At 34.7% G+C, this 25,776-nt stretch overlaps 1 protein-coding gene across 1 annotated transcript in view; it reads left to right on the forward strand.

The window, feature by feature from the left end:
• Positions 1-25,776, forward strand: part of IQCM (IQ motif containing M) — a 242,330-nt gene that overhangs the window by 104,372 nt on the left and 112,182 nt on the right. Inside the window, exons 9-11 of the mRNA XM_088792677.1 lie at positions 5,512-5,707; positions 9,898-10,042; positions 15,342-15,476. Coding sequence (XP_088648803.1) covers positions 5,512-5,707; positions 9,898-10,042; positions 15,342-15,476 — 476 coding nt within the window. The remainder of the gene's footprint in view (positions 1-5,511; positions 5,708-9,897; positions 10,043-15,341; positions 15,477-25,776) is intronic.

The following is a 25,776-nucleotide window of genomic DNA, read 5'->3' on the forward strand; positions in this document are numbered from 1 at the left end:
AGTGACATTCTATCAGATGGGAATTCCTTAAGCAACAGAGGAGAAACCAGGCTGGTTATCTAGGACTTAGTAGCAATCATTTTACATTATAAGTGAGTCTATGTTCCTTAATAGGAGCCACCACATCTAATTAAATGACCTGCCTTTAGATGCAATCTCTTTAGTATAGAAAATGGATACAAACTAGATTTTTCAGTTATACCTTGGTTAAAAAAATGTATTGATTTTAATAAAACTTCATAAATAAATACTTATGAATTCAATAGAGCCATTTTTATATATTTAACTATTCTGCGACATTGTTTTATAGATAAAATAAATTGATATGTGCTCTTAATTGCTATAGAATTCGTACTTTTGATGATTTATTAACTTATAATCTATATTAAAATTTTCATTAGGATTTTTTCCCTAGAGTTCTGAGGGATTAGTTGAAACCATTTCCATACCATTGAAGGGAAGTTTCATTCTAGTTTGTACAAGTAAAGTCAAATAAATTTGTATGTAGTTCCTCACATAGAAAGGAGTTTTGTCATATTTTTAATTAAAAATTAATATCAATCATGATTTGCTCTGTTTATTCAATCCTAGAGAAATTCTTGTTCTGCTTGGATCTTGCGTTAAGCAGACATGAAGTTGTGTGTTCCTGGACAAAAGGAATTGCAGGAGGTTCATGGTTATGATACCAGTTTAATTTGAGAAACCTGTAGTCATAAGTCTTTTCCTTCTACTTATCAATTGTTAAGAAAATGCTTTCTTTATAAGGCTATCATTCTTTTTACGTTTATTTCAGAAGTAACTTGTATCAGGCACTTTGGGCAAGTGTGAGAAAGGCAGAAGCCCCCTGTTGAACACATGACTGGATGGCATAATATATATTTAGTATGTATATGTTTATTATTATATTTACTATTGGTATAATAACCAACAATATCAGAATGGAGAGGATGGAGTCCTCTATAGAGGACATGTATACTCATCCCACAAGAATTTAGTCATTGATCACCTTGAAATAAGCACATAATACTCACAGTGACTACATTCACAAACCTCAAGTTTTTAAAAAGTTTATCCCATAAAGTGTGTGCCATGATTGTCATTACCGGACAGAGATAATTTACCTCTGGAATAAAAGTCTTTAAAAAAATCAATATGACTTTTTTTTAGCCTTTAGGTATAAACGTAAGTATGTGTATACGCTGTCTATTGCTGCAATAATATCACAAAATTTAATGTCAAAACAATACCTATTATTTCTCATGAAGCAATTTTGATGATCTGTTCCAAACTCAGCTGATATCACTCAGTAGGTACAACTCACTTGAGTTGCATACAACTTGTCTTTTCTCCATGTAGTCTCTCATCCTTTAGAGGGTTGCTGGCTTGTTCTCATGTAGATATAAGGTTCCAAGAGAATGGAACTGTGTAAGGCCTCTTGGGGCACATGCTAAAAACTGTCAGAGCATCACCTCCATTGGATTTGTTTGGTCAAAGCAATTCACAAGGCCAGCCCAGATTCATAGGTGGATAAATAGGCTCCACCTCTTGATGGGTGGAGCTATAAAATCACATTGCAAAGATAGGGATATAAGGAGGCATTAATTGGCCATCAGTACAATCAATATGCTGCAGAATGCTTCTAATACCTTTATATTAATAATGTTTTAGCTGTTAACATATTTATCTTAAGGGACAGAAGTCTTCTTTGATCATTCACTTCTTTCCATATTTTTGACTGTGATAACTAACAGCTCTCAGTATTGTGCCGAGTTAAATAAAATTATGGACCATTGTAATGAGTTCAAGGATCTTGGGGTAATCAAGGGCATGACATAGCTGGGAGGTAGCACTGGCGCATAACAAGCTTTATTTGGGCATCACGTGGACAGCTTTGCATGAAAGGGACGTCCCTTACAGAAGAAGATGTTTCAAGGACAATGACATAGAGCCACCACCCAGAAGGAGAAGAGGGTAAGGGAACTCCCATGGGAGAGGGAAGTCAGAGAGGGCTTACATATCTAGGTGTCACTCAGCAGCAAGATGGGGAGTCTTTAATTAACAGAGTTTCAATAACCATGGTGTGGAGTCTTTTTAGCCCCAGGGTTTGTCTATCTATGGCAACAGATGTTCGTTGTAGTTTTGTGGGATATGCAAGGCAGGCAGACTCTAAATGTTTACTTGGGCCATGTTTAAAGTAATCGGATATCTAAGAATGTTGAGTGTGGAGCCAGCAGGCTTTAGGCTAATGGGCTAATGGTTCTAGCCTGATGTAATCAGTAAACAACATAGGGGCTAATATACAAGGGCCATCTTTGGTTCATTTTTACAACAGCTATGCTAAATACACCTTGCCTTTTCTAGCATCCCTCCGTTTATATAGTGAAGAAGGAAATCATTGGTATAGTCCTGCAGCCATGTGACACATCCAAAAGATAGGTAGAAAAGTACTATAACAGTTTGTTTTTAAATTTAGGGCTTGAATCTGAGGAAAACAATATTGGAAGAATTGTCAGAGGAGACAACGTATGAGCAAAAGTCAGTGGAGCCTTTACAGTAAAAAAAACCCAAAACAAACAAAAAAGTATATATATATATATATATACACATACATACATACATACATACATATATATATATACACACACACACACATATATATATATATATATTTGCTTGTGAATATATATATATATATATATATATGTATATATGCAACTAAATATTAGGAATTCTAGCTTTCACAAGAACTAGATCACAAAGAAGAAAACAGTGATTTATAAGAATGATAAAAGGGATATTTTGTGATATAAGGAACTTTTATATTCTAGGTAAACTATATTGAAGGTACTGTTTTTTACTGTCAAGAGCAGACTGTGGATTCAAAAATCACTTTGTCAATGTAACAGAAAGTAAATCAAATTCTAATTCTACACTTTTTGTATACCACATATGTAACATTGTATAATCAAGGATTCACAAACACTTCCATATTTTATGACTAAGCTCATCAAAATTGACCCAACCCTGTCAAAATTTGGTATATTTTATAGTTTCTTTTCAAACCCATATGTGTAAATACAGTTTACTTTCTATCAAGCCTTCTATAAATTATTCTTCAACCTCAAATTTCTCCTTTTGTTTTTAACTTTCCAATTATCTAGCGTTCACTTTCTTCGATCAAAATTCGTATCTAAGGCTTAAGACCAAATTCTTTTCTTTCACAGTTGATTAAAAAAACACACATTATTTTGTAAACATGTTTGCATTTCTTCATAATTATTTTACTTAATATAATTCCAGTCATTCATATTAACTATAGCTTTTAACCCAAATAACTAATGGCAATTCATAATTCATTCTCTCTCTCTCTCTCTCTCTCTCTCTCTCTCTCTCTCTCAGACACACACACACACACACACACACACACACACACACACACACACACAGTGCCATTCAAACATTCAAGGCAACTTAGGGGACCAGCGGGACTTTTGTGACTGCTTCTGGTGCTTCAACAATACACATCACACCTTGAATCAATTGCACATGTCAATTTAAAATTTCCTCATATCTTGTTGCTAGAACATGGAACTTTGGGTATAAACTTGGCTCATTTGGGTATTTCTGTAATTCTCTTTTTTTTTTCTGAGAGAGAAAAAGTCATGAGCTCAGAATCCTTTAAATTTCACAGGTAGTAGGTCTTGAAACTCGCGAAAAGCCTGAAATAATCATTACCATTTTATCTCCATTCCATTTACCTCATACATTGAGACTCATTCTTAAAAAAGGTTATATTAACCAAGCAAAAATCCTTCTCTAAGCTATTCCAAATCAGTCTTAATTTAAACAAACAAACAGCAAACATTGCTTCATTTTTTTGCCTTTTCTGGTAGCTTTGTCTATTTAAATAAGATATTTATCCAGAGGTCAAAATGTTATATTTTTGACTCATTAATCTACAAAAGTTTTCTCAAGAGAGGGAATGAGAAAAAGAAGCAGCCACAGATACAAGAGAGCTAGTTACAAGAAATTGTACAAGGCTAACTTCTTTTGCAAGGAGAGAAAGGACATTTTGTCCTTTATACACACAAGCACAGGGAGAACTAACAGCCTTAATCCTATATCTTTAGCTATAAGTCAAAAGTAAATATGGAGTACAATTTTCTATGCCTGAGAATCTCACTGGTCAGTTGTGGCTACTTGGAAGTACGAAGGTCAAGGTGTCAAAAAGGATCTCTGAGGAAAACTTGGTATGAAAGTCTTTTGCTTTGGAGCTGATTTCCATTCTAGTGGGCACACAATTATCTCTCGAATGATTTTAGCTATACTGGTATTGAAACAACATATAATACAGGGGTTTCAGAAGATATAAGAAGCTTCAAAACTAACAGAAAAGACAAACGAAAAAGACTAATTTCAGATTCCCTGTCATCTACCAACTATTGTCTATCCAACAGAGACTAGATGGCTGGGTCAAATAATCAAAATCAGACTCCCAACAATTTAGTCATCAAGGGAAGGAAAATAATCGTTGTATATAAAACAGAACAAGACTTATCAAAACCCAGCTTACTGCAGACATCAAAACAAACTCAGAAAAAAAAAAAGCAAGAACAGAGTCAGTGGTATTCACTCAGGGAATCAAGACAATTGGGCCTGGGATTCAGTGGTCTCTATACAGTGCACTTTTAGGGCAAGACTCAGCCTTGGTGTGTGAATTGACCTGGATATCTCATTAGCATTTCAGCTGTGAAAGATGCAGAGACAAACACAATAAAGAGTAATAAAAGGATTTTTGTATGTTAAACATGACAAGGAAACTAGGCTTTGGAAAACTTTGAAAATACTATCACATAAAAAATACAACATATATATACGAAGGAGAAAAGCAGATGCAAGATTACCAATGTTCCTGGTAGAAAGTCTGCCATTTTCTCGTATGTCTATCATCACTTCAAGGACCATCCATATCAGTACTGCAGGACTTGTCCTGGTTTCCAGTATGATTCCCTCACGTCTGCGATCCTTAGTCCTTGCCCTTACCAATACACCAGTGGGCCTCACGTTTGAGAGCATTTGGAAAATAAAATTAATTTTCAGATGTTTGGTAAGCAGAGTATCAGTCCCAAATAATGTTGAAGGAGTCTTTAGTTTAAAAGCTTCTGGGACAGAAAATTTATTTTGACTCACTTCCCCTGTCATATGAAACTACTGTTCCTTCGATACTGTATCTTAGGAATAGTTTGTGGATGAGCTTTGACAAGTTCACTTTCTTGTGGGTTTTCTTTTCTTCAGAAGGTTAATTTTATACATGTTATACTGATTCTGGCATGTTCAATCTTCTTTGGAGAACCCTCTTGATATGTTCAGGTGACGTCTATGAAGTTTGTGTACAAATTACAATATATTATCTATTTCAATATATTCACCACTGAAATGAATTTAAGACTTTTCAAAAATGTTGTTTTTCTTATTAACTATCATAAAACAAGTTTTACATTTTATTTTTAGGCTGAAACCTATTCTAAGTAAAGGTGATAAACATGACAGTAAAGTTAAAAGAATTGGACCACACATTGAAATCTTCCAAGTGTTCCGGAAAAGGAATAAATCGATTACCAAAAACACAGTTAAAATGGTCACCGTCACACAGGCGCTTATCAGAGGGTGGCTTGAACGCAAAAGATTCCAAAGAATACGGGTCAAGGTAAAGCATATGTTACATATTGTAACATGTTTCCAATTTTGAATGTGGATTCAATTTAGTAGAATTTTCAATAGTCATCTGGTCAATAAATCTATAGTTTTTCTAAATAAAGTTCTACCTTCTTTGGACTAAAAAAATGTTATGAGTAATCTGCTTTGCTGATTATGTCAAGCAAGAGTCTCCGAACAAAAGGCCTGGTTTATCCTGGACTCCAAACAGTTCTGGGACCACTTTTACTCTAAGGCTAGGACCCTACGTCTGCACTATTTTTGTTTCTCCTTTGCTATCTGTTTATTCTCTGTTTAAAGCAAATGACCTAAGAAAGAAAAGTCATTTTCTTAGAGTGAGCATTTAGATGGTGAGTTTGATTGTTTGAGGAGATTGAATTTCTACAGAAAATAGCAGAAAGGGATGACTAGGAAAACTTTACAAGTGGCTTCCAGGCCACTTGAAGAATCCCGGTGAGGTCGGTGACCAAGAATTGGAGTGATAACATTCCTCCTGGTTATATAATTATCTTTAACAGTTAGGAAAACTAAGGCAAAGAGAGGTAACCTGTCTTAAGTTATACATCAAGCCAGTGGCGTACTCAAATTTTGAGAATCAAACCTAAGTCTGTCTGGCTCCAGAAACTTTAAAACATTAGGCCATTCTGGTAACAATAGGATCCAACACTCTTTGCAAAATGCTGGAGTGCTTTCTCAATTCAGGCTCAATATGGATATTGGAGTGTCCTGCCAAAAGCAGAGGCTAGACAGAACTCCCTTTCGATACTGTAGAGCCAGTCAGGGTGTACTTCCCGCAGGGAGCCGAATCGAGAGTCACAGGTGCGTTCCTACAGCGAGACACCAAGTCTGTGGTGATCAGGAATGGCTACGGGGGATTTGCAGAGTGAGTTAGAAGAAAACAAGATTCAGTGATACAGTTGGTCAAGAATGTGTACTTAGTCTTGATGCTAAGCAATTAGATATAGAATAATTGAGCATGTGCTTCAGGTAGTAATAAAAAGCAGGGAACACAGAAAAGAGGACTGAAAAAGAAAAGAACAAAACCCAGGAGAGAGAAACACATCCTTTAGCTATATGTGTGTGGCTAAGAGCTTCACTAATTCTGTAGTGCGTGGGGAAGTGAATACTGAAATCACACTGAATATTATTTGTGGCTTATGTATTTGTAAGTGTGTGTTTGTGTGTGTGTGCATGTAAGATAACGATTCAGAATAGTCATTTTTTTATTTCATTGTATATAGGTTTAGTCATTTAAAAACATTTTTCCTTTTTGTTTTTATAAGGGTTTTGAATAAAGACACTTTTGGATATTGTCCTATGTAAGTGTTTAGACAAGTTTAGATTTCAATCGATAAATGTCAGGATATCTGCTTATAGGTTTATACCATCATTTTTCAACATTTGAACTATGGGAAACAGTTGCTGAAGTATTGCACAAGGGTTAAAAAATGTCAACATGCAAACATCTATCTCAGAAACTGATAAGAAACATAATAATAGTAATAATAGAAAAAATAGGTGACATAAACTTGTACTTTATAGTAGGAAGAACATAAATGACTAGGAAACATGAAAAGGGCTACTCTTGCTAGTAATCTAAGAAATTAAATCCCATTGAGTATCATGTGGTAGTGGAATTCTCCAAACAAGCACGTCATTCCCCAAAATCTTTTAAAAAGATATGACCATGTCAAAGACGTGACCATAAAAGGCAGACTAAAAAAACTTTAACAAAAAATATTGATGTGTGACAAGTATGATAACTTCACCGTTTAAGTCAACATGGATTGGAAAATTATAATTCGTAATTTGCAACGTCTTTTATATTTTAATACTGCTGTTGTAAATATCCATCTGTACATTTTTTTCTGATAAATTCTATCTTGAGAAATGTTTAGAAATGGGGTGAAGATTTACATACTGAGGTATACATAGCATGGTAGCTGAGGCGTACCTCCGTGCCCAAGAAGCGCATGCTGTAAGAAGCACCACACTTCTTAACCATGAAAACCTCCTAGGTAAACTTCCAAATGCCTCAGATGTGAGAAGGGTTGCCTCATAAGACAAATTGTGTCTCAAAAGAGTGTTTATTATATTCAAAGGGAAACACCCTCCGTTTGGCTTTGGTGGCTGCCCAAAGCTCCTGCTCTCTTAGCAAATGTCATCATACCAAGCAGGGACCTTTTGGGTCACGTTTTAAAGATACAACTAAAACATTGCTTGATTCTTAATTATAAGCAAAAGAAACCTACTGACAGATTTAAAAAGAAAGGTGTTGAGTAGAATATTGGGCAGAGATCTGAGAACTAAGCTCAGTAATAAGAAGGGATGATGAACACACGTAGCTACCAGGATTCCAACCAAATCCCACACAGAAAGAGTCTAATGTAGATACTGAATCCTCGGTATTCTTGCCTCCATGAATGCTGCCCTTCAATAATGGATATTGCTGCCATGGTTACTCTCCACACAGATTTCCCACTATTTTGCTTTGAAAAGCATTATAAGTTTTGATTCAAAACCTGGGGCTGGTATAGATAATGGGTGAAGCTTTGTCATGTGTCTGCATCCTAGCAACAGAGGAGGCTTGGGTCATGAGCATCTGATTTGTAGTTGCAAATTGTAGGAGGTAAGTTCTGCCTCCCACTAAGATTCATATGGTGGGGAATGCTCCAGAAGTGTGACCAATTCATTATTAACCCCCCCCCCCCAAAAAAAAAAAAAAAACAGCCTATTGAACAAAAAGCAGACTGAAAACATGCACTGGAGAATATTAAATGTGAAAGAAATTAGCAAATATTCAGAATCTGCCTGAATTCTGATGGAATTCAGATGGAAGGAGGAGAAAAGGAAAGTAGTGACATTATGCTAATTAATTTTTTTCGTTCAGGCAAAATTAAGAAAAATATTTCATTGATAATGTTAAGTAAGCAATATAGGATTAAGCATAGTATTTAAAAAAATCAGAAGAATCACAAAATTAAGTGAAGGGCAAAACAAAATGTTAGAAATAACCTTTAAAGAATCACAGAAAAGGGAAAACAAATGACAAAAGCAACGACAATCATAAGTGTTATAAAAAGAAATATACTATTAAAGAAACAAAAACAAACTTCACAGAATAGGTTTAAAATACTAAATTCAAGTAAGTTAAGAGGAATAGAGTAAATAATTAAAAGTGTAGGCTCTGGAGTGCTCTTGTTATGGTTTCAAAACCAGTTCTGCAACCTACTAGCTATGGGACCTTTGGAAAGTTACTGAGAGATTTTATGCTTCAGTTTTTTCATTTGTAACATGGTATACAAAGCACATCAAAAGAAAGCTGACTCAGGAAAATTCATCAACGTTAAATACGTTCTTAAAAATGAATGAAAATAGATGAATTAACTCTTTAATTAAAAAAGTCAATAGCAAGGGAATAAAAACATTAAAAAGAATTAATAAGGATAAGTAGGAAACTAATGAGCTAGAAAATGTAAATATAATTGAATTGGTAAATGAAATGGAACTGGCTACTTAGAAATGAAAAAAATCCTGAAATAGATGAATACTAAAAAATTTTTTAAAGTGTATTAGAATGTAGAAAATTCATATCCAGAAAGATATAGTCAAATATAAAAGATTAGTTGATAAAACAAGATTTGAACATGTGTTAAAAAGTTAATTTTTTTTAACATTCAGAGATTTTAGAAATCAACAAGAAAAACCTGAAGAAGTCCAGTGAAACACTGGTAAAAGACATGAATATACAGTTTTCAAAAGGAAGAAAATACAAAGATTTGAGGATCCAGAGTGGATAGCTTAGGCAAGATTCATCCATTACAGAATAATAAAACGTTCTTTTTTTTTCCTCGGGCTGACTGGGCTACATATTATAGAAATCTGGGCACCAACCTAGGAAGGCCCTATGAAAATATCCATCATTGAAACCGCTATTCTATGGAAAGTCTGAGTATCGGATGATAAAGTAACTCATAATGAAATTCTTTGAAGGTCAGGGAGATTATCTCACTACAGTGAGACATTGCATGTATTTAACCAACCTAGGGAAGAAACATGAATAAACACATCCATAATCTAAGAAACTGGGTAAAACAGATGAAATGAAAGGGGCAAAATCAGATTACATATAAATAGCAGAAATATATAAGGAGATTTACTGTCTATGTTTATATTTTATAGGCTTTGTGTCATGGACCAAATTTGAAAGCAGTTATAAACATATATCATGGACTAATCCAACGTGTTAAATGTCGACTTGGTCTTTGGAGGACAAGACAAATTATAAACTTTACAGAACTAGAGGAATGGATGGACAGAAAAAAATGTAAGGGGTCTATTTGTTTCTGATCCGATTTTAGGTTTGGAATTAATTTAACCATTGAAATTTTACATATAATTTATATATAATTGCCTGTAGACAACAAAGTTAAACCATATTGCTGTAAGCTACTGCATTTTAAGGTGACGTATTATACTCATACATTTGGATTAATTTATTAGGAGCTTGTGTTTGTAAACAATAGAAAACTCATTCTGGCTAACCAGAGGCAAAAGAATATTTAAAGCAAATATATAGGAAAGATAGCTCAAGAATCAAATTTCAGAACATGAAACACAGCTCTACTAGAGCTCTAGGGAGCAAAAAATAAGGGATAATCTCTGCCTCAGGGAGCTAGGTAAACTGCTATCACTTTAAGCCTTTTTTTTTTTCATGCTCATTTTATTTTTATTCATTTAAAAAAATATTTTTTATTAAAGTATAGTTAGCATGCAATATTATATCAATTTCAGGTGTACACAATAGTTATTCAACATTTATATACCTCAGCAAGTGATCACCATAAGTCTAGCAACCATCTGACACTGTACCACGCTATCACAACATTATTGACTATTTTCCCCATGCTGTACATTACATCCCCATGACTTAATTGTTTTATATGGGGGAATTTGGACCACTTACTGCCCTTCACCTTTCCCCCATTTTAATTTTTCAGTTACAATTGATATTTAATATTATTTTATATTAATTTCAAGTGCACAGCATATGGATAGACATTTATATAAGAAGTGATCTCCCAACTAGTCTAGTGCACACCTGTCATTATACATAGTTATTACCTATGTAATTATACATAGTTATTACCTATGTTACTATTGAATATATTCCCTATACTTTACATCCTCATGATTATTTTCTAACTACCAATTTGTACTTATTAATCACTTCACCTTTTTCACTCTGCCTCTAAGCCCCTCTCCCATCTATTACCTCGATAAATCTAGTACCCATCTGACACCATACATAGTTATTACAATATTATTGACTGTATTCCTTATGCTATACCCTACTTCCCTATGACTACTTTGTAACAACCAATTTGTACTTTTTAATCCCTTCCCCCTTTTCACCCACCTGCTCAACTCCTCTCCCACCTGGCAATCATCAAAATGTTCTCTGTATCTATGAGTCTGTTTCTGTTTTGTTTGTGTACAGTGGTACCTTAGTTGTCAAGCGTCTCCATTGACGAACACTTTGGTCTACAAACGCTGTAAATTTTATGGATCTATGGCATCACTAGATAGTGAAATTCATGCTAAATTTGCAGTTTTAGGGGTTGATTTTAAAGGTCTGGAATGGATTAATCCATTTTGCATAACTTTCTATGGGGAAACCAAGCCTTGGTTTTTGAACGTTTCAGAACTCGAATGGATCATGTTAAAAAACCGGAGTACCACTGTATTTTGTTCTTTAGATTCCACATATAAGTGAAACCACATTGCATCTCTCTTTCACTGACATAGTCCACTCAGGACAATACCTTCCAGGTCCGTTCATGCCATCACAGATGGCAAGAACCCATTCCCTTCCATGGCTGAGCAATAATCCATTGTATATATGTACCACCTCTTTACCCATTCTTTTATTGGCCATTGTAAACAATGTTGCACTGAACATATGGATACATACTTTGCCTTGAAGTAGCAGTTTGGGTTAAATACCAGGAAGTGGAATTACTGGGTCTTCCTTTGTCTCTTGTTATAGCCTTTGTTTTAAAGTCTATTTTGTCTGGTTTAAGTAGTGCTACCCCAGCTTTTTTTGTTATTTCCATTTTCATCAAATAACTTCCCATTCATTTACTTTCAGTCTGTGTGTGTCTTTCAATCTGAAGTGAGTTTCTTGATTTAAAAAGTAATAAATGAGGACTTCTGGTTTCTTGTTCTGCATGTAAGGAGCTTGGAAATCACTCCATGTTTAACAACAAGTGAAATAGCTGAACAGACTAAAATATCAACAACTCATCTTGGATCTGTAAAATAAGGGAGGACACGGGGCAAGCTGCTGCCCCCAAGATTGAAGAGATAGACATATGACTATCAGAAGTCACAGCTTCTCAGAGCAGAGACTCACAAGCACAAACTGATGTGGCAGCCAGGGCCAGGGGAGGAAAATGGACAGTAATTGATGAATGACCAGAGGCTCAGTGTGGACAACTCGTAGAGTTAAAAATTCCATGGGGACCCAGCGAAGGGGGTGTGGGGCACCACCATATTGTGATATTTACCTCTGAAGCTTGACCGGATCCACAGTAAATGTCAGAGAAAATGAACTATTTTGAAACAATGTGTTCAAAATAATACTGACAATATACTCAGTTATCCACAGTTATGTATATAGCTTATGTATGATTATATATGAGCAAAGTGTTGGAGAGATGAGAAGATAGGAACAAGAAGGGAGGAAGGGAAAGCAAGTGAGAGAGCGAGGCAGAGAAACAGAAAACCCTTCTCTCATTAGGAAGCTCCTGGCACCCCTTCTACTTAAATAACCTTTAAAAAAGTGAGAGAGAAGGAGAGATAATGCCTGTATGTACTCAGATTTTAAGACTTTTGTACATAAACTCTCCACCCACTAATACAAAATTCAGAAAGATATTCTTTTATTTTTTGCAGTCCTTTTGGAATTGAGGTATAATTGACATATAACATTATATTATATTGGTTTCAGGTATAAAACATCATGATTTGATATTTGTATATATTGTGAAATGATCACTATAGTAAGTCTAGTTGACATCCGTTACCATACATCATTAGAAAATATTTTGTCTTATATGAGAACTTTTAAGATCTACTCTCTTAGCAAATTTCAAATACGAATACAGTATTATTATCTCTAGTTAATAATCGAAAGGTATTCTTAATACTCTTTTGTGCATAGTAATTTTATATTCCATAGTATGAATGTAGAGATATATTAATATGTATCAAAATATGTAATAGGAAATAGTTATTATACTGATGACCTTTTCTACTCACTTTATTTTTAGCTACCAACTTCCAAATCACACATCCTTTTCAAAATGCTCCTGCTAGTTTTACTAGTTATTCTTCATCCCTAAAACTCTGTCACTAAATTAATTTTTTTACCTTATACAATCTTGCTTATTTATCTTAGTTTTACTTCCATTACATGACTTCTTCTTGATTTGTAGCTACAGATTTCACTATTTTTTCATGTAAAAATAATTTCTCAGTTTTTTGGGGAAAAATCCTATGTTGCTATATTTTCCAGCCTTGACTCTGGTGGTTTCTAGCTGAGGTGTACTTTGAGTAAACACCTTAAAGAAAATGAGGGGTGGGTCAGGTGGGTATGTGGAGGAAGAATGTTCTACTCGAAGGGAGCAGCAAGCACAAAGACCAAAACCCAGAGCCAGGAGAATATCCCTGGAATGGAATTTGTGAGCTAGAGCAGAGCAAAATGATACACGAGTGGGAGCAAGGTTGTATCAGGCTTTATAAAAGGCCTTTGGATTTTACCTTGCTAGAGCTGTGGAGGGCTGTGAACCAAGGGCCATGATGGGTTTCATATTTGAACACATCATTCTGGCAGTTTTTTTGAGAATAGGCTGACATGAGACGAGGACATAGAGGAGTCCAGTTAGGACAAATGGTGCTCTGTCCAGCATAGGATCTGAACAGTACAAGAGAATTAGCTAAATGAACGATTTAAAGAATTACCAGCCAAGACATCCATTTCCGTGAGGTCTGAAGTAACTCTAGAGTCCATAGAATTTGCAAATTGTTATTTGTCTTCATGTTCCTTAGACAATTCTCCATCCTTTCCATATTTTGATTGCTAATTGGGGGATTTGTTATCTGACAGATATCTATGCACCTTTTTAATGCATCTTTCAATGACCAGAAATTTTTATTTTAATTTTCACAATTTAAGTTTTATATCGACCCTAATTACACCTCCCTATAATATTAATTCTGCTAGTATGTTGCTGAGTGTTTGCTTTTAGGGCATAATATACAGGTTAAGGACATTGTTAGCTATCAATGTAGTTACAAAGCCATAATGTTAATATGTGCATCAGTCTGATCTAGTGAGAAACATCCAAACCTGACTGATTCAAAGAAAAACTCATAAAGGTGTATATAGGTTTTCAAGGATACATATATTTAATGTTAAAGTAAAAGGTGATGTTCTTTGTGCGTTAGTTTTCATTTCTTCAGAATCAGACCCTAAGACAAGAATTCATGTACAACTAACTTATTTGTGAGTTGATCCTGGGAACTACTGTTAGAATGGAGAAGAGAGACAGGGAAGTGATCAAATAATAAAAAAAAAGAGTGTATTATCAAACAGATTACCATGTGTGCACCTGGAACTTAGTTCCTCTTTGGAACAGTGTAGGCAACTCGCCACAAATGCTGGGTCCTTATCCACCAAGTCCACTGGTTGGGGGCCAGTCCAGGGGGAGCCTTAACTCCCTGGCATGTCTCGCTTGCTGCACAGGTGGGCAGAGTGAAGTCCCACAGCCAGAGGGAAGGCAAAGAAATGCAGATAAGTCAGATCAGAATGCACAGAAATGTAACGGATAAGGCAATATGGATGGGGACACTTACAGCAACTGCTCTAGTCTGCTTATTTGAAAAGAGAGACAAAGACATAGATATACTAAACATGAATGTATGTTTATTTTACTACTGTGTTTCAGGATCTGGAATAGCTACTCATATTTAGGCAATCACTAAACACTTCTTGACTTTGTCGCTGTCTCATGACTGCCCACCTCAGCTGAACGAATGGATGAATGAATGAATGAATGAATGAATGAATAGAAAGCTGAGATGCATATGGCTGAATGCCAGGATATACATTAACTTTTGCGAGAAACCACTCCAGTCCCCTTTGTCACTGATCAGCCCCTATTTCAGAGCTAAACCTATACTGAGGCAAGCCCTGTCATCCTGTAAATACTGATTAACCATCAGGAATCCTGGCACTGATGCAGTGAGCGTTCACGTATGTAGTGTCTATGGAGAACTGTCATGTAAACCAGGCCGCAGGATGCTGATGTTCTCCTTGGGGAAGCAAGTCCCAGTTTTACTCCTGCAGAATGTGACAGGGAGAAGCCTGCCCGTTTCCTCCTAATCTTCCCTAGGAGGTGGGCATAGTGCTCCTCCAAGCATGGAGGCTTATCACTAGACACAAAATTAAAACTGCGCTTAAAGTTTCTTCAAATCCAGATGAAACTTTTAGGTGATTTGTACTTGATATATTATTTACAAAGAAAATACTTTCTTTCATCTTTCCCCGCCGCCCCTTTTAGTCTATGAAACAATGTTTGCCAAGAGAGAAGATTGGCAAGGATTGCAAAGAAGTGATCTCCTTAAGTTTTTCAACGACTGTGGTCATTACCCAACCCAGCAGCAAATTGATCACGTTTGCGACCTGATCCATTGGGGTGAGTAGTTTGTCATTTTTTTTCCTTTCCTCCTGCTTTTCCTTTCTCTTTGTTCCTTCCTGTCTATTTCTTGTGCTTTCCTTCCTTCCTTCTCTAACTTTTATTAAACTGGTTTTATAAGTTGTTTTCCTCAATTTTTTTAAAATCTGATTTTAATATATAAGAAGAAAGATGTAAAAAGTTAAAAGAGGTTCATACAATAAAGTGTTTTTTTTTACGTGGATGGAGGAGGTGATTTTAAATTTTTATGCTTTTAATATATTGTTTGATATAAGTTATATCGAACTGAGTATATTTTAAACCACCGTATTTTAAATACCGATGCTAAAAAGCTTTCTCCTGGATTGTAAACTTGGTACTAAATAATATAGCCAAGTTTAAATGTGTAAACATTGTAAACTATTTCAATACATAGAATTTTACAGTCAGAAAATCATTTCTTTTTTGAACAGTAAGTACATGAAAAGATAGTATTTTATAAGAATATTTAATAATTTGAATGGAGTGACATTCCTCTTTCCTCTAAACACTAGTATAGAAGTGGAATTTGTCACCATGATGTGGGAAATCTCAATGAATTTTCCTTAGCTCCTTGAGATTATTCTCAATGTTTCTATGTCGATAGTACTATTATGGCTTGCTTCCATGTTTAGAGATGATGGATGGATGTAGCCACAGTTTAATTGAGAAGAAAAGGTAAACAAACAAAACAAAACATAGCAGGACCTTTTTAAATAGAGGAGTAGGGCTCACAGGCCTGTAAGAAGGTGTGATTAAAGTCAGAGGGACAAAGTTAAAGATCCATTATAGGTTTGAAGTTCTCTTCCTTCATTAGTTCTTAGTGTAAATTTACCTAATTCCTTATCTACGGGCTTCGCTTTACCACTGCTGTATCCCTGGTTCTAGAACACTTTTCTAGACTATTTCTAAATATGTTTCTAAATATTGTTCACAGACTGGCAGAAGCATCCATATCATTTTATCTTCAGTCATCATAGCTAGGTTGAATGTTTAAGTAACATTTTTCCTCATGACAAAAACGTTGAATATTTATTATAGAAAATTTGGGAATATAGAAATATGTAAAATTGTTAAGAAATAGCAATGATGAACACGTGATGTCTCTCCAGTTTTTTTCTGTGCATGTAACATTTTTATGAAAATTGAGATTATTTTCTACATGTTTGAAAATATGCTTTTTTTTTTTTTGGCTTAACCATACTCATAAGTTTCCAAGTCATAAATACTTTTACAACATTATTTATAATTGAGGAATAATCTGTCATATTCATGATCTATAATATGTTTATGTTGTCCATTGAATTGTTTCCACTTTATAAAGCATAATAATAATATGAAAAAAAATAAATGCAGCAAAATAGAATCAATTAGGCACTTCAGAAACTTATACTGATTTTTGTTAGTAATTTAAAATATAAGTTCTTTTCAAATTAACAGTTTCAGAAAGATATATTTCTCTTCTGATTATTTTGGAGTATATCATAAAGCCTTAGATTTAGAGCATAGCTCTGGAATTAGCTTTCCTGGTTTAATTCCTGGCTCTACCATTTACTATTTGTATGTCGTTGGATAATGTATCTCTGACATGACTCATTTTCTCAACTATAAAAGGAAGATACTATCTAAATAACTGGACTGGTGTGAGGTTTAAATGAAATAATTCATGTAAAATATGTGTTATAAGTGCTCAATAAATGTTTGCTATTGTTATTCTTAAGAAATTCTTAAGTATACTTAAATAATTATGAAAATAAATTTTCATAATTATTTTTTATTTTGAAATGTTTAAATGTTGAACCTAATTGTATAATGTCTTATTTTTTATAGAGATTATTTATTGAATGTCATCCATTGGTTTCCACCCACATCATCTCTCTTGATTATCATAATGATCTGTGTTCTAGAGGAAGTGATATGCTCTTTATGCTTCTTTTACAGATGAAAGAACTGAGACTTAGAAAGAGACTTTTCTAAGTTCATTAATAGAGCTGGAACTTTATCCCTGGTCTCTTTAAGAGTTTAATGCTCTTTCCATTTTACTATGAGAGACATTTTAAAAGTCAATATCATGAAAACATAATTAGATGGATGATTGCAACATTTTTGACGGCTAGTACTGCCTTTTATTGATCTTTCATAGACTAGTTCAATGCCTTGCAATATAGTAAATGAATGGGTCTATTAAATTTCTTATGAAAACTAGAATTTTCAAAAGAAAACTTAATTTAAAACCATATCGTTTTGTTATAATGCCTAAAATTGGGAAGCTTTCCTTTATAGAAAGGAGCCACTCTAACATAATTTTAAGTGTATGTCCAATTATGTTGTTCCATCCAATTAGAAAAATTCTTTCTGTGCATGAGAAGCTTTCATCTAAAATGGAATGTTCTAAGCAATGGAAAGAAAGTAAAATTTGGGGGAAATGGAGCTAGATTAATGGTCTTCTACTTGCTTCTGGAGTATAGTCCCTTTTTAAGAGAATCTGATTTTATGCATTTTACATTGTCAGTCATCTTCATTCATACTGACTTCTTTGATTGTGGATAATAGCTCCAGATGTGCAACCTACACATTTTTTCATCCAGTAGAATATTTCACCTAACGCATATGCAGTTAATTCAGTTGATTAACTTCTTCAGTGTATGACACCAAGTAGGTCAAATTCCTAAAACTATGTGGTCAGGTATTTTTAGCTTTTTAAAAAAAATTTTATTCTTATCACTATGGTAACAACAAAAAAATTTGTGACTGAGGACATGATTTTCATCTGAAAGTCTTCTTTTGGAATAGTGAAGCAACTTTAGGCTGCATGTATAGGCTCATATTAAAAGGTGAAGGCTATGCAATCATGAGAACCTTTACTTGAGATTCATTTAAATCTCAATGAATGAAACTAATAACAATAGAATAGCATATGTGAAAGCAAGGAAAATAGTAGATATTATCAATTCTCACATCTGCCTAATTTTTAGAAACTTACACTTTAAAAGTTGTCCAATATTTTCCCAACATCTAAATAGAACTTTTAGTTTACTTTCTGAAATTGAACTAAAAACAACAATGAAGACAAATTCATTTTCATTGTGGAGTCTTAGACAAAAATCTTAAAATAAAAAACATAGAAGGTGCTTGGATGTTATTTAACCTAACATGTACTGTGCATCTGAAGAAACTATGGCCTGGGATAGAATGTGAATTATTTCGGTTTCCCTGACTAGCTAGTGGCAAATTATAACTATATGCTGGGTCTCCTGCTCCTTGGAACATACTGCGTTTCCCCGAAAATAAGACCTAGCCAGACAATCAGCTCTAGTGTGTCTTTTGGAGCAAAAATTAATATAAGACCCGGCCTTATTTTACTATAATATATGACCGGGTTTTATATAATGTAATGTAATATAATATAACATAATATAGTATAATATAATATAATACCAGGTCTTATATTAATTTTTGCTCCAAAAGACACATTAGAGCTGATTGTCCAGATAGGTTTTATTTTCAGGGAAACACAGTAGCTTTTTTTACCACAAATAGACAGCACTGCGTTTGCTGCTATGTTCTCAAGATATGGCTTTATGTTATTGAATAGGAAGCATATAATGATTTTCCTTAAATGCTTTTCATATGACCAGGTACTCTAACAATAAAATTTTAATTATGTAGAAAAGGGATTAAAGAGGATTAGAAAAAGATACAGAATTCTAGGATATAAGAAATATGAGGTACTGGCAAATACTGATGGTAAAGAATGCAGATGTATTAGAGGTAGAATGTTATTAAAGCCTCATTTTAAATAACTTATAAAAAAGAAATTTAACACATTTTTATTGTAAAAATTTTGAAAATACACACTAAAAACAGAAGAAGAAATGAAAAATACTGGCAATTTTATGTTCCAGGACTATATGTGGCTACTGACTAGAGGTCAACTAGACTAGGTACCCAGCTGTTATAAAGAGGTCTTAGTGCCATCACGAACATTTGGGGAAAGTGTCTGGCAATCTGGCTACCATTTTTATATACTAAAAATGTGATTCCAGTGTATATTTACATTGCTGGTACAACTCTCAGTCCATGAACTCACTGTTTTTCTATAAGGAGTTAATTTTTATTTCTGGCCTCCAACCACCAAAATTTAAGTCCATTTGGCTTTTCATTCTCTTTTTCTGTGGTTGTGGCTAAATACAGATGGAGGGCATTTATGTAGTGACATGTGGAGTGTCCACTGGATCTGCAATATCATCTGTCAACAGAGGCATCTCCTGGTATGTTAGTTTGTTAGGGCTGCCATAAATACCACACACCGAGTGGCTTAAACAACAGAAATGGGTGTGGATCATGGATCACTTTGGGTTTATCATACTTCAGATTCATTAAATGTTTTGGATCTGTAGATTAATCAAATTTGGCAATTTTTCCGCCTTGTTTTTGTTTGCTTTTTTCACATTTTTCTCTCTTTTCTTGCCTTCTAGGACCCCTGTTAAACTTATATTAGTACACGTAAGATTATCCTAGAGCTGTCTGAGAGACTGTGATTGTTTATTTTTTCCATCTGTTCTTAAAAGTGGATATCTATTGATCTGTCTTCAAGTTTCAATTTCTCCCTTCTGCCTTCTCAAATCTGTTGCTGAGCCCATTTTGTAATTTTTTTCATTTTTTTGTTATATTTTTGTACTCTAGAATCCATTTAGTTAACTTTTTATAGATTCCATTTCTCTTGATAATCCCCATTTTGAGTAATTTTCATATTTTTCTTTAATTTTAAAATACAATTTATTTCAATTATTCGAGCATATTCATAATAGCATCTTTGAGGTTTTTGTCTGCTAAATCTAACATCTGAGTCCATTCAGAGTCAGTTTTTATTGACTGCTTTTTTTTTCTCCTGAGTATGGTTCACACTTCCCTATTTATTTGAAGGGTTTATTTTTGTTGTTGTTGTTTTTATTGTTGAATACTGGACATTTTAGCTAACATGTTGTTGTAACTAGGGATTCTGACCTCCCCTACTCCAAGGGTGTATTTATTTAATAGTTTAGTAACCTACCTGCACTTAATATGTGGAATCTGATCTGTCTCCCTCATGGTGTTTGGCTATTCATTTCTCTGCTCAGTTATTATTTTAATTATTAAATTTTTTTTTAGAGTAACTCCTCAAAATGTCATCTCTGATCTGTATAACTTAGTTGTCAGCCTATGATTAGACAGAGTATTTACTCAAACATCTGGATCCCTCTGCCTATGTATCTTTATGTGGTTTGGGGAGCACATTCAATGTTCAACTTTGTGTCTGCCTCATATTTTACTTTCCACTGGTGTTCTTGTTTATTCCTGTTTATTCCCATCGTTGCCCAGTTACTTGAGATGTGTGCAGGGGTTATCAAACTCTTCTATGGCCTTCTTATTTCCAGAATCTACCTATTAAATTTCAGGCTGGTCTGTGTTGCCCCAATTAAACTGAACCTCAGGCTAAGAGAGCTGCAGCTTCTCTCCATTTATTTCTTATCAGGTGTGTTATGTCAGTTGTCAGTGCCAATGGTGTGGATTTTTCCCCACCTCTTCAAATCAATTTAACTTCCTATGATGGCTGGTTATGGGGAGAAAGTAATAATCCTTATTTTAGGCATATTGATATTGGTTCAGGTCTTCATACTCTTGTCATGATCCAGTTGAGTAGAGCCTATGACCTAGTGGTCTACATTTGTTCACTAGAGAGGGTCCAAATGCTAAAGAAGTATAAAGGCAAGTAAATGAGTAGGATTCTTAGTACAAAATCAGGTTATCAGTAATGAAGCGATAAAGAGGATTTAAGATGTGGTCAGAGTTAGGAAAGCCTAGCACTTGTCCTAATGATTAAATAATGATTAGCTAGTCCTTCTGCTATCACCTCCACCTCACTAGTAAAAAGAGTCCCTGAGCTATACTGCCATCAAGTTCTTTAGTACAAATTAAGGTATTTGTCTCATATAACACTAGATCATTTTAGAAGTTCTTGATGTTTTCCCACTTCCTCTGATGGGTCTACTGCTAAATTCCCGTGAATCTACAGACTCTATATATTACAAAAATATAAAGACTTTGTCAGTGGTGTCTATAGCCCTTGCGTAGCAGGATGCCACTCTTTTCCTCCAAATATTTTAATAGATATTCTCTGATGCTTTCAGCCATGTGAGAGGTAAAAAGTACTTACTCTTCTCTGATTGATAATTTCAAGAATAGATCATAAAGTTAAAGGAAATTAATTAGACATATTAAATGGATGCCCTCCTTTGTTGTGGCAATCCAGACTCTTTTGGATAAAGTTGTTGTTGCAAATATATTTAACACACATCTCTGGATCAATTAATATGTGCTGTGATATATATCATGGTTCAAAGGTCTCAGAGTCCTCATAATAACTGAAGGGACATGCACATATATAACTAGAAAGTACAGTGTTGTAAATGCTTATACATCCATATGTGTATCAAGTGCTAAGATGACACAGGTATTATGTCTTACATTTGAAAATCAGAAAAGATTGCAGGGAATGTTTAAGACTTGAAGCAATCATTGTAGGATTGGGTAACTAGATAATTAAAGAAAGTCAGGGGTTTAATACATAAGAGATTGTGGGCAAGGCGAATTAGAATTTTCAGGACCGCTGGTAATACTGAACAGTGGAAAATCTGTGTCTGCTGGTGGCTAACTGGAAAGGGCAAGATGTTACTAAAACTGCTGACTAAAAGATGCCAGATCATTCATTAAGATCTGTGCTGGCTTTTCCCTATCGTATTCTTCTTCTTGTGAGTCCCTTATTCACCTGTCATCTGCCTATTGAAAATTGATGTTTCCCAATGCACAATGCAAATTAGATTTTGGATAGAAATCAGTTTTGTGTCAGTAGGAGCTATTTAAACACGTTTCCCTAGAGCTTAAATACCCCTGAATAAACTAGAGATCAAACCCTTGGGGCAAAGAGCAACCCCGAAAGCTGCCTATCATCACCTTGCTTCAGCTACCTAATCCAAGCAGCTGCTCCTGTAATTCTGCCTGCTTTCTCCCCTAACACTTTTTAAAAGATGGTTGTTGACATTTGGTCTCATCTTACATTATTTAGCTCTGTTAAAGCCTTCTTTCACCCTAGCCATGGCTGTGTAAAGCCTGTGAAAGCCTATGCTAATAATGTACTCTGGGAATGACCTTGGCCAGTGAAAGATTTTCCCCTTTCCTCTCCATCCTCTCCTCTTACAGTCATGTAAGTTGTTACTCCAATTAGTGAATTACTCTAATTAGCCATTCTGGTTTTTTTGTTTTGTTTTGTTTTTTTGGTTTTGAATCTTTGAGTCTTTCATGTTTGGGTTGAAATATTTGTACCATTGTTGTATAAGCTGCACAGAGAATCTGATTAAATTTTGTAATATAACTTAACACCAGCTATTCTTCTAAAGCCTGTCCATTTTCTTTAAGTAGAAAATAACCGTCTTTACGAAACAGCAGGAACAGCGGGAGTTTGAGAATGGTGCAACTTCAATAAAGGTATAATTACTTTCATAAGTCTGTTAGAAACAAGGCTTTAGGTTCCTTTTGTTAGATCACAGTTTATTAAGATTACACACCCAGTACTCCTAACATGCAGAGACCCACTAGCAAGTCTTTGTTTCATATGATTAAATTACTGTAATATCAGAATATAAACACCCTGGTGAGAACAACTTTGCTATGCAAGTCTCTGATAAATGAGATAAACATTAATATAAAATATTTCATCAGAAATTTTTACAAAATGCAAAATTTTATGATATAGCATATTTATTCTAACCTTACAAACATAGCATTAAAGAGCTTTGTTTTTCTCCGGCATTTCACTGGATCCAGAGTTTTGTTAATTACCACAGTGAAGTTAAAACTTCCAAAGGACTTAAAGTTGTTTTCCGCCCTTTACAGTAAAGTAAGTTTTGCAGTTCTTAAGCCACTTCTTAAGTCATTTTTAGGAATGAACGTTTTCCAGCATTTCTGAATCAAGCTTTTTGAAAAATTATGCTCTGGTCAGTAAAGCACCATGATTATCCCATACTGTGAAGTGTATCAGACTCTGTACAAATTGTAAGTGGTATTGAAATGAAAGCTTATGACTCAGATTGGTAAAACCAAGCCTCTTGCGGGATGCTGCTAGTTTGGCAGCATTGAAGCCAATTGTTAATGCTAAACGCTTGTTTCTTTAAAGTTTACCACTAGAGCTAGAAGCCCATTAGAGTTTCATTTTGGTCTTTCAATTTCCCAAATTTAGCATTCTCTGACTGTTTCCACATTGAAATCAACATGGTAATACTATTGTGTAAATGTGTTTTTATATCAGAGTCACGTTGGCCTGTTATGTAGAGATATTTATAGAGTAAGTTGCTTTTAGGGCATAGTTTTTCAGACATTTTTAATATAAATATCTCATATTCCTACTATAACGGTGTTGGGTTTCTATTCTTTAGAAGTATTCCTGCCAATCATTCATTATCTACCAATGCTTATATTTTTTAGTATGATGAAGAACCAAACATGTTTTCAGCTGATGTTGTATAGATATCTTTTGGGGTAAAAACCTGTAAGCACATTTGCATAGCATATGTATTATAGTTAGTAGTAACTCCTATCAGCACTAATAACTGCCTACAATAAAGGCAGATAACAGAACCTCCCCTTCTTTTCTCGTGGAGTTTAATTCATAGTACTAATCAGAGACAATGGAAAATTTAATGCACACTTGTAATTTATTGTGCATAATTTCTAGCATTGAGATTTACATTTAATATTAAACAATCACTTAAAGAATGGCTTTTAACTGAGGTCTCATAACATATTCATGTATTTAAGTGAGTTGTAAACTGCGTTCCAAATTATTTTGATTCTAAGAAAGGTAATGTACCCAGACTTTTAAAGTAAGCAATACATTTGAATGGATTAAAAGATAATACCTAAAACATCACTTTCACATGCTGGAATTCTAAAGGCTATTGAGGGAAAGAGGATGGAACTGTCACTAGAGTGCTGGGAACTCCACCCAACGCCAGCCTTGTACCTGTGCCACGCAGGTGAACTTCACCCTTGATGGTTGTAGCTAGAAACAGAATGAGATCTCCCGTCATGTATTAATGCCCCATATCAGCTAATTTGTAGCAGGTAAATCTTAGTCTGCTTAACCTTCCCTTGGAAAAAAAATTTTGATTATTCTACAGACTAAAGAGTAGTTCTTTTCACGGATGAGAGGATTATTAATATGACTACTGCATACCTCTTGCTTATGCCATGCTTTTGTGTTTCCTGTCGATACCTAAAACCAATCACAGTTAGAAACACTCCTAAGCCCATGCCCTGCATGATGTTTTTGGTTGCAGTGAAAGATGAATAGCTCTACTATCAACTACCGTATTCTAAACTGGTGAGTCTACCGATGATAACTAGCTCCCTACCGGTAACATTTGCAGGACTGTAGCATTTATAGTTCTGTGAGGATGTTTTATGCTGTTTACTTCCAGTTGTCTTCGGTTCTTTCAGTCTTCTAGAGGTGCTTGCAGATAGTTTCCAGTGCAATCGGGGCTCTTCTTTTTTTGAGTCCTCATTTCTAAAGACCATATTCTTATAACTACTTACTCCTTGGTTATAAGGAGATTTTGTCATTACCAGTAACTGTAAGCTTCTAACATCTTTCTGTTAAGCCTTTTACTTTACCTCCTCACATCTTTCTGGCTCATTTTTTTTCTAGTTCTCTTCAATAAATCTGTAACCACATGGGACGTTTAATCCATTAATTTTACCATATTTATAGTAGTCATAACCCCTCAGGTTTTTAACTTTTCATCTTATGGAGCTTGGATTCATTCCATGGGACCTCTGTATACATTTTTAACTTCTTACACTCAAACTTATTTTCCAAGATGCTGAATCTGATAGAACCAACTTTCTGCCTAGTTCAAGCAAATGAACATGGCATGGCTGGAGACAAACTCACCATGCTGATTTATTTAACGTTCAATTTCTGATCATAAATATCAAGTAGACCCTCAGAACTACCAGACAATTTTATTCCATTTTCCAAATTAGTTCAATCTCCTCTTTGCTCGGAGTAATATTCCACATGATCTTGGCCCTCCTCAAACTTTAAACACCTCCATCTTTCTCCCCTCTGCTGAAGACCTTATCACTAATGAGATAGATATCATAGGCACAATTAGAAAATACTACCTTCTTGCCTCTCAATCTATCAAGCTCCCAGCATCTACACCCTCAGAACTTGCTTTTTTTC

The sequence above is a fragment of the Rhinolophus sinicus genome, chromosome 15, assembly GCF_057876585.1.
Source record: "Rhinolophus sinicus isolate RSI-liver-muscle chromosome 15, RSI-T2T, whole genome shotgun sequence".
NCBI lineage: Eukaryota > Metazoa > Chordata > Mammalia > Chiroptera > Rhinolophidae > Rhinolophus > Rhinolophus sinicus.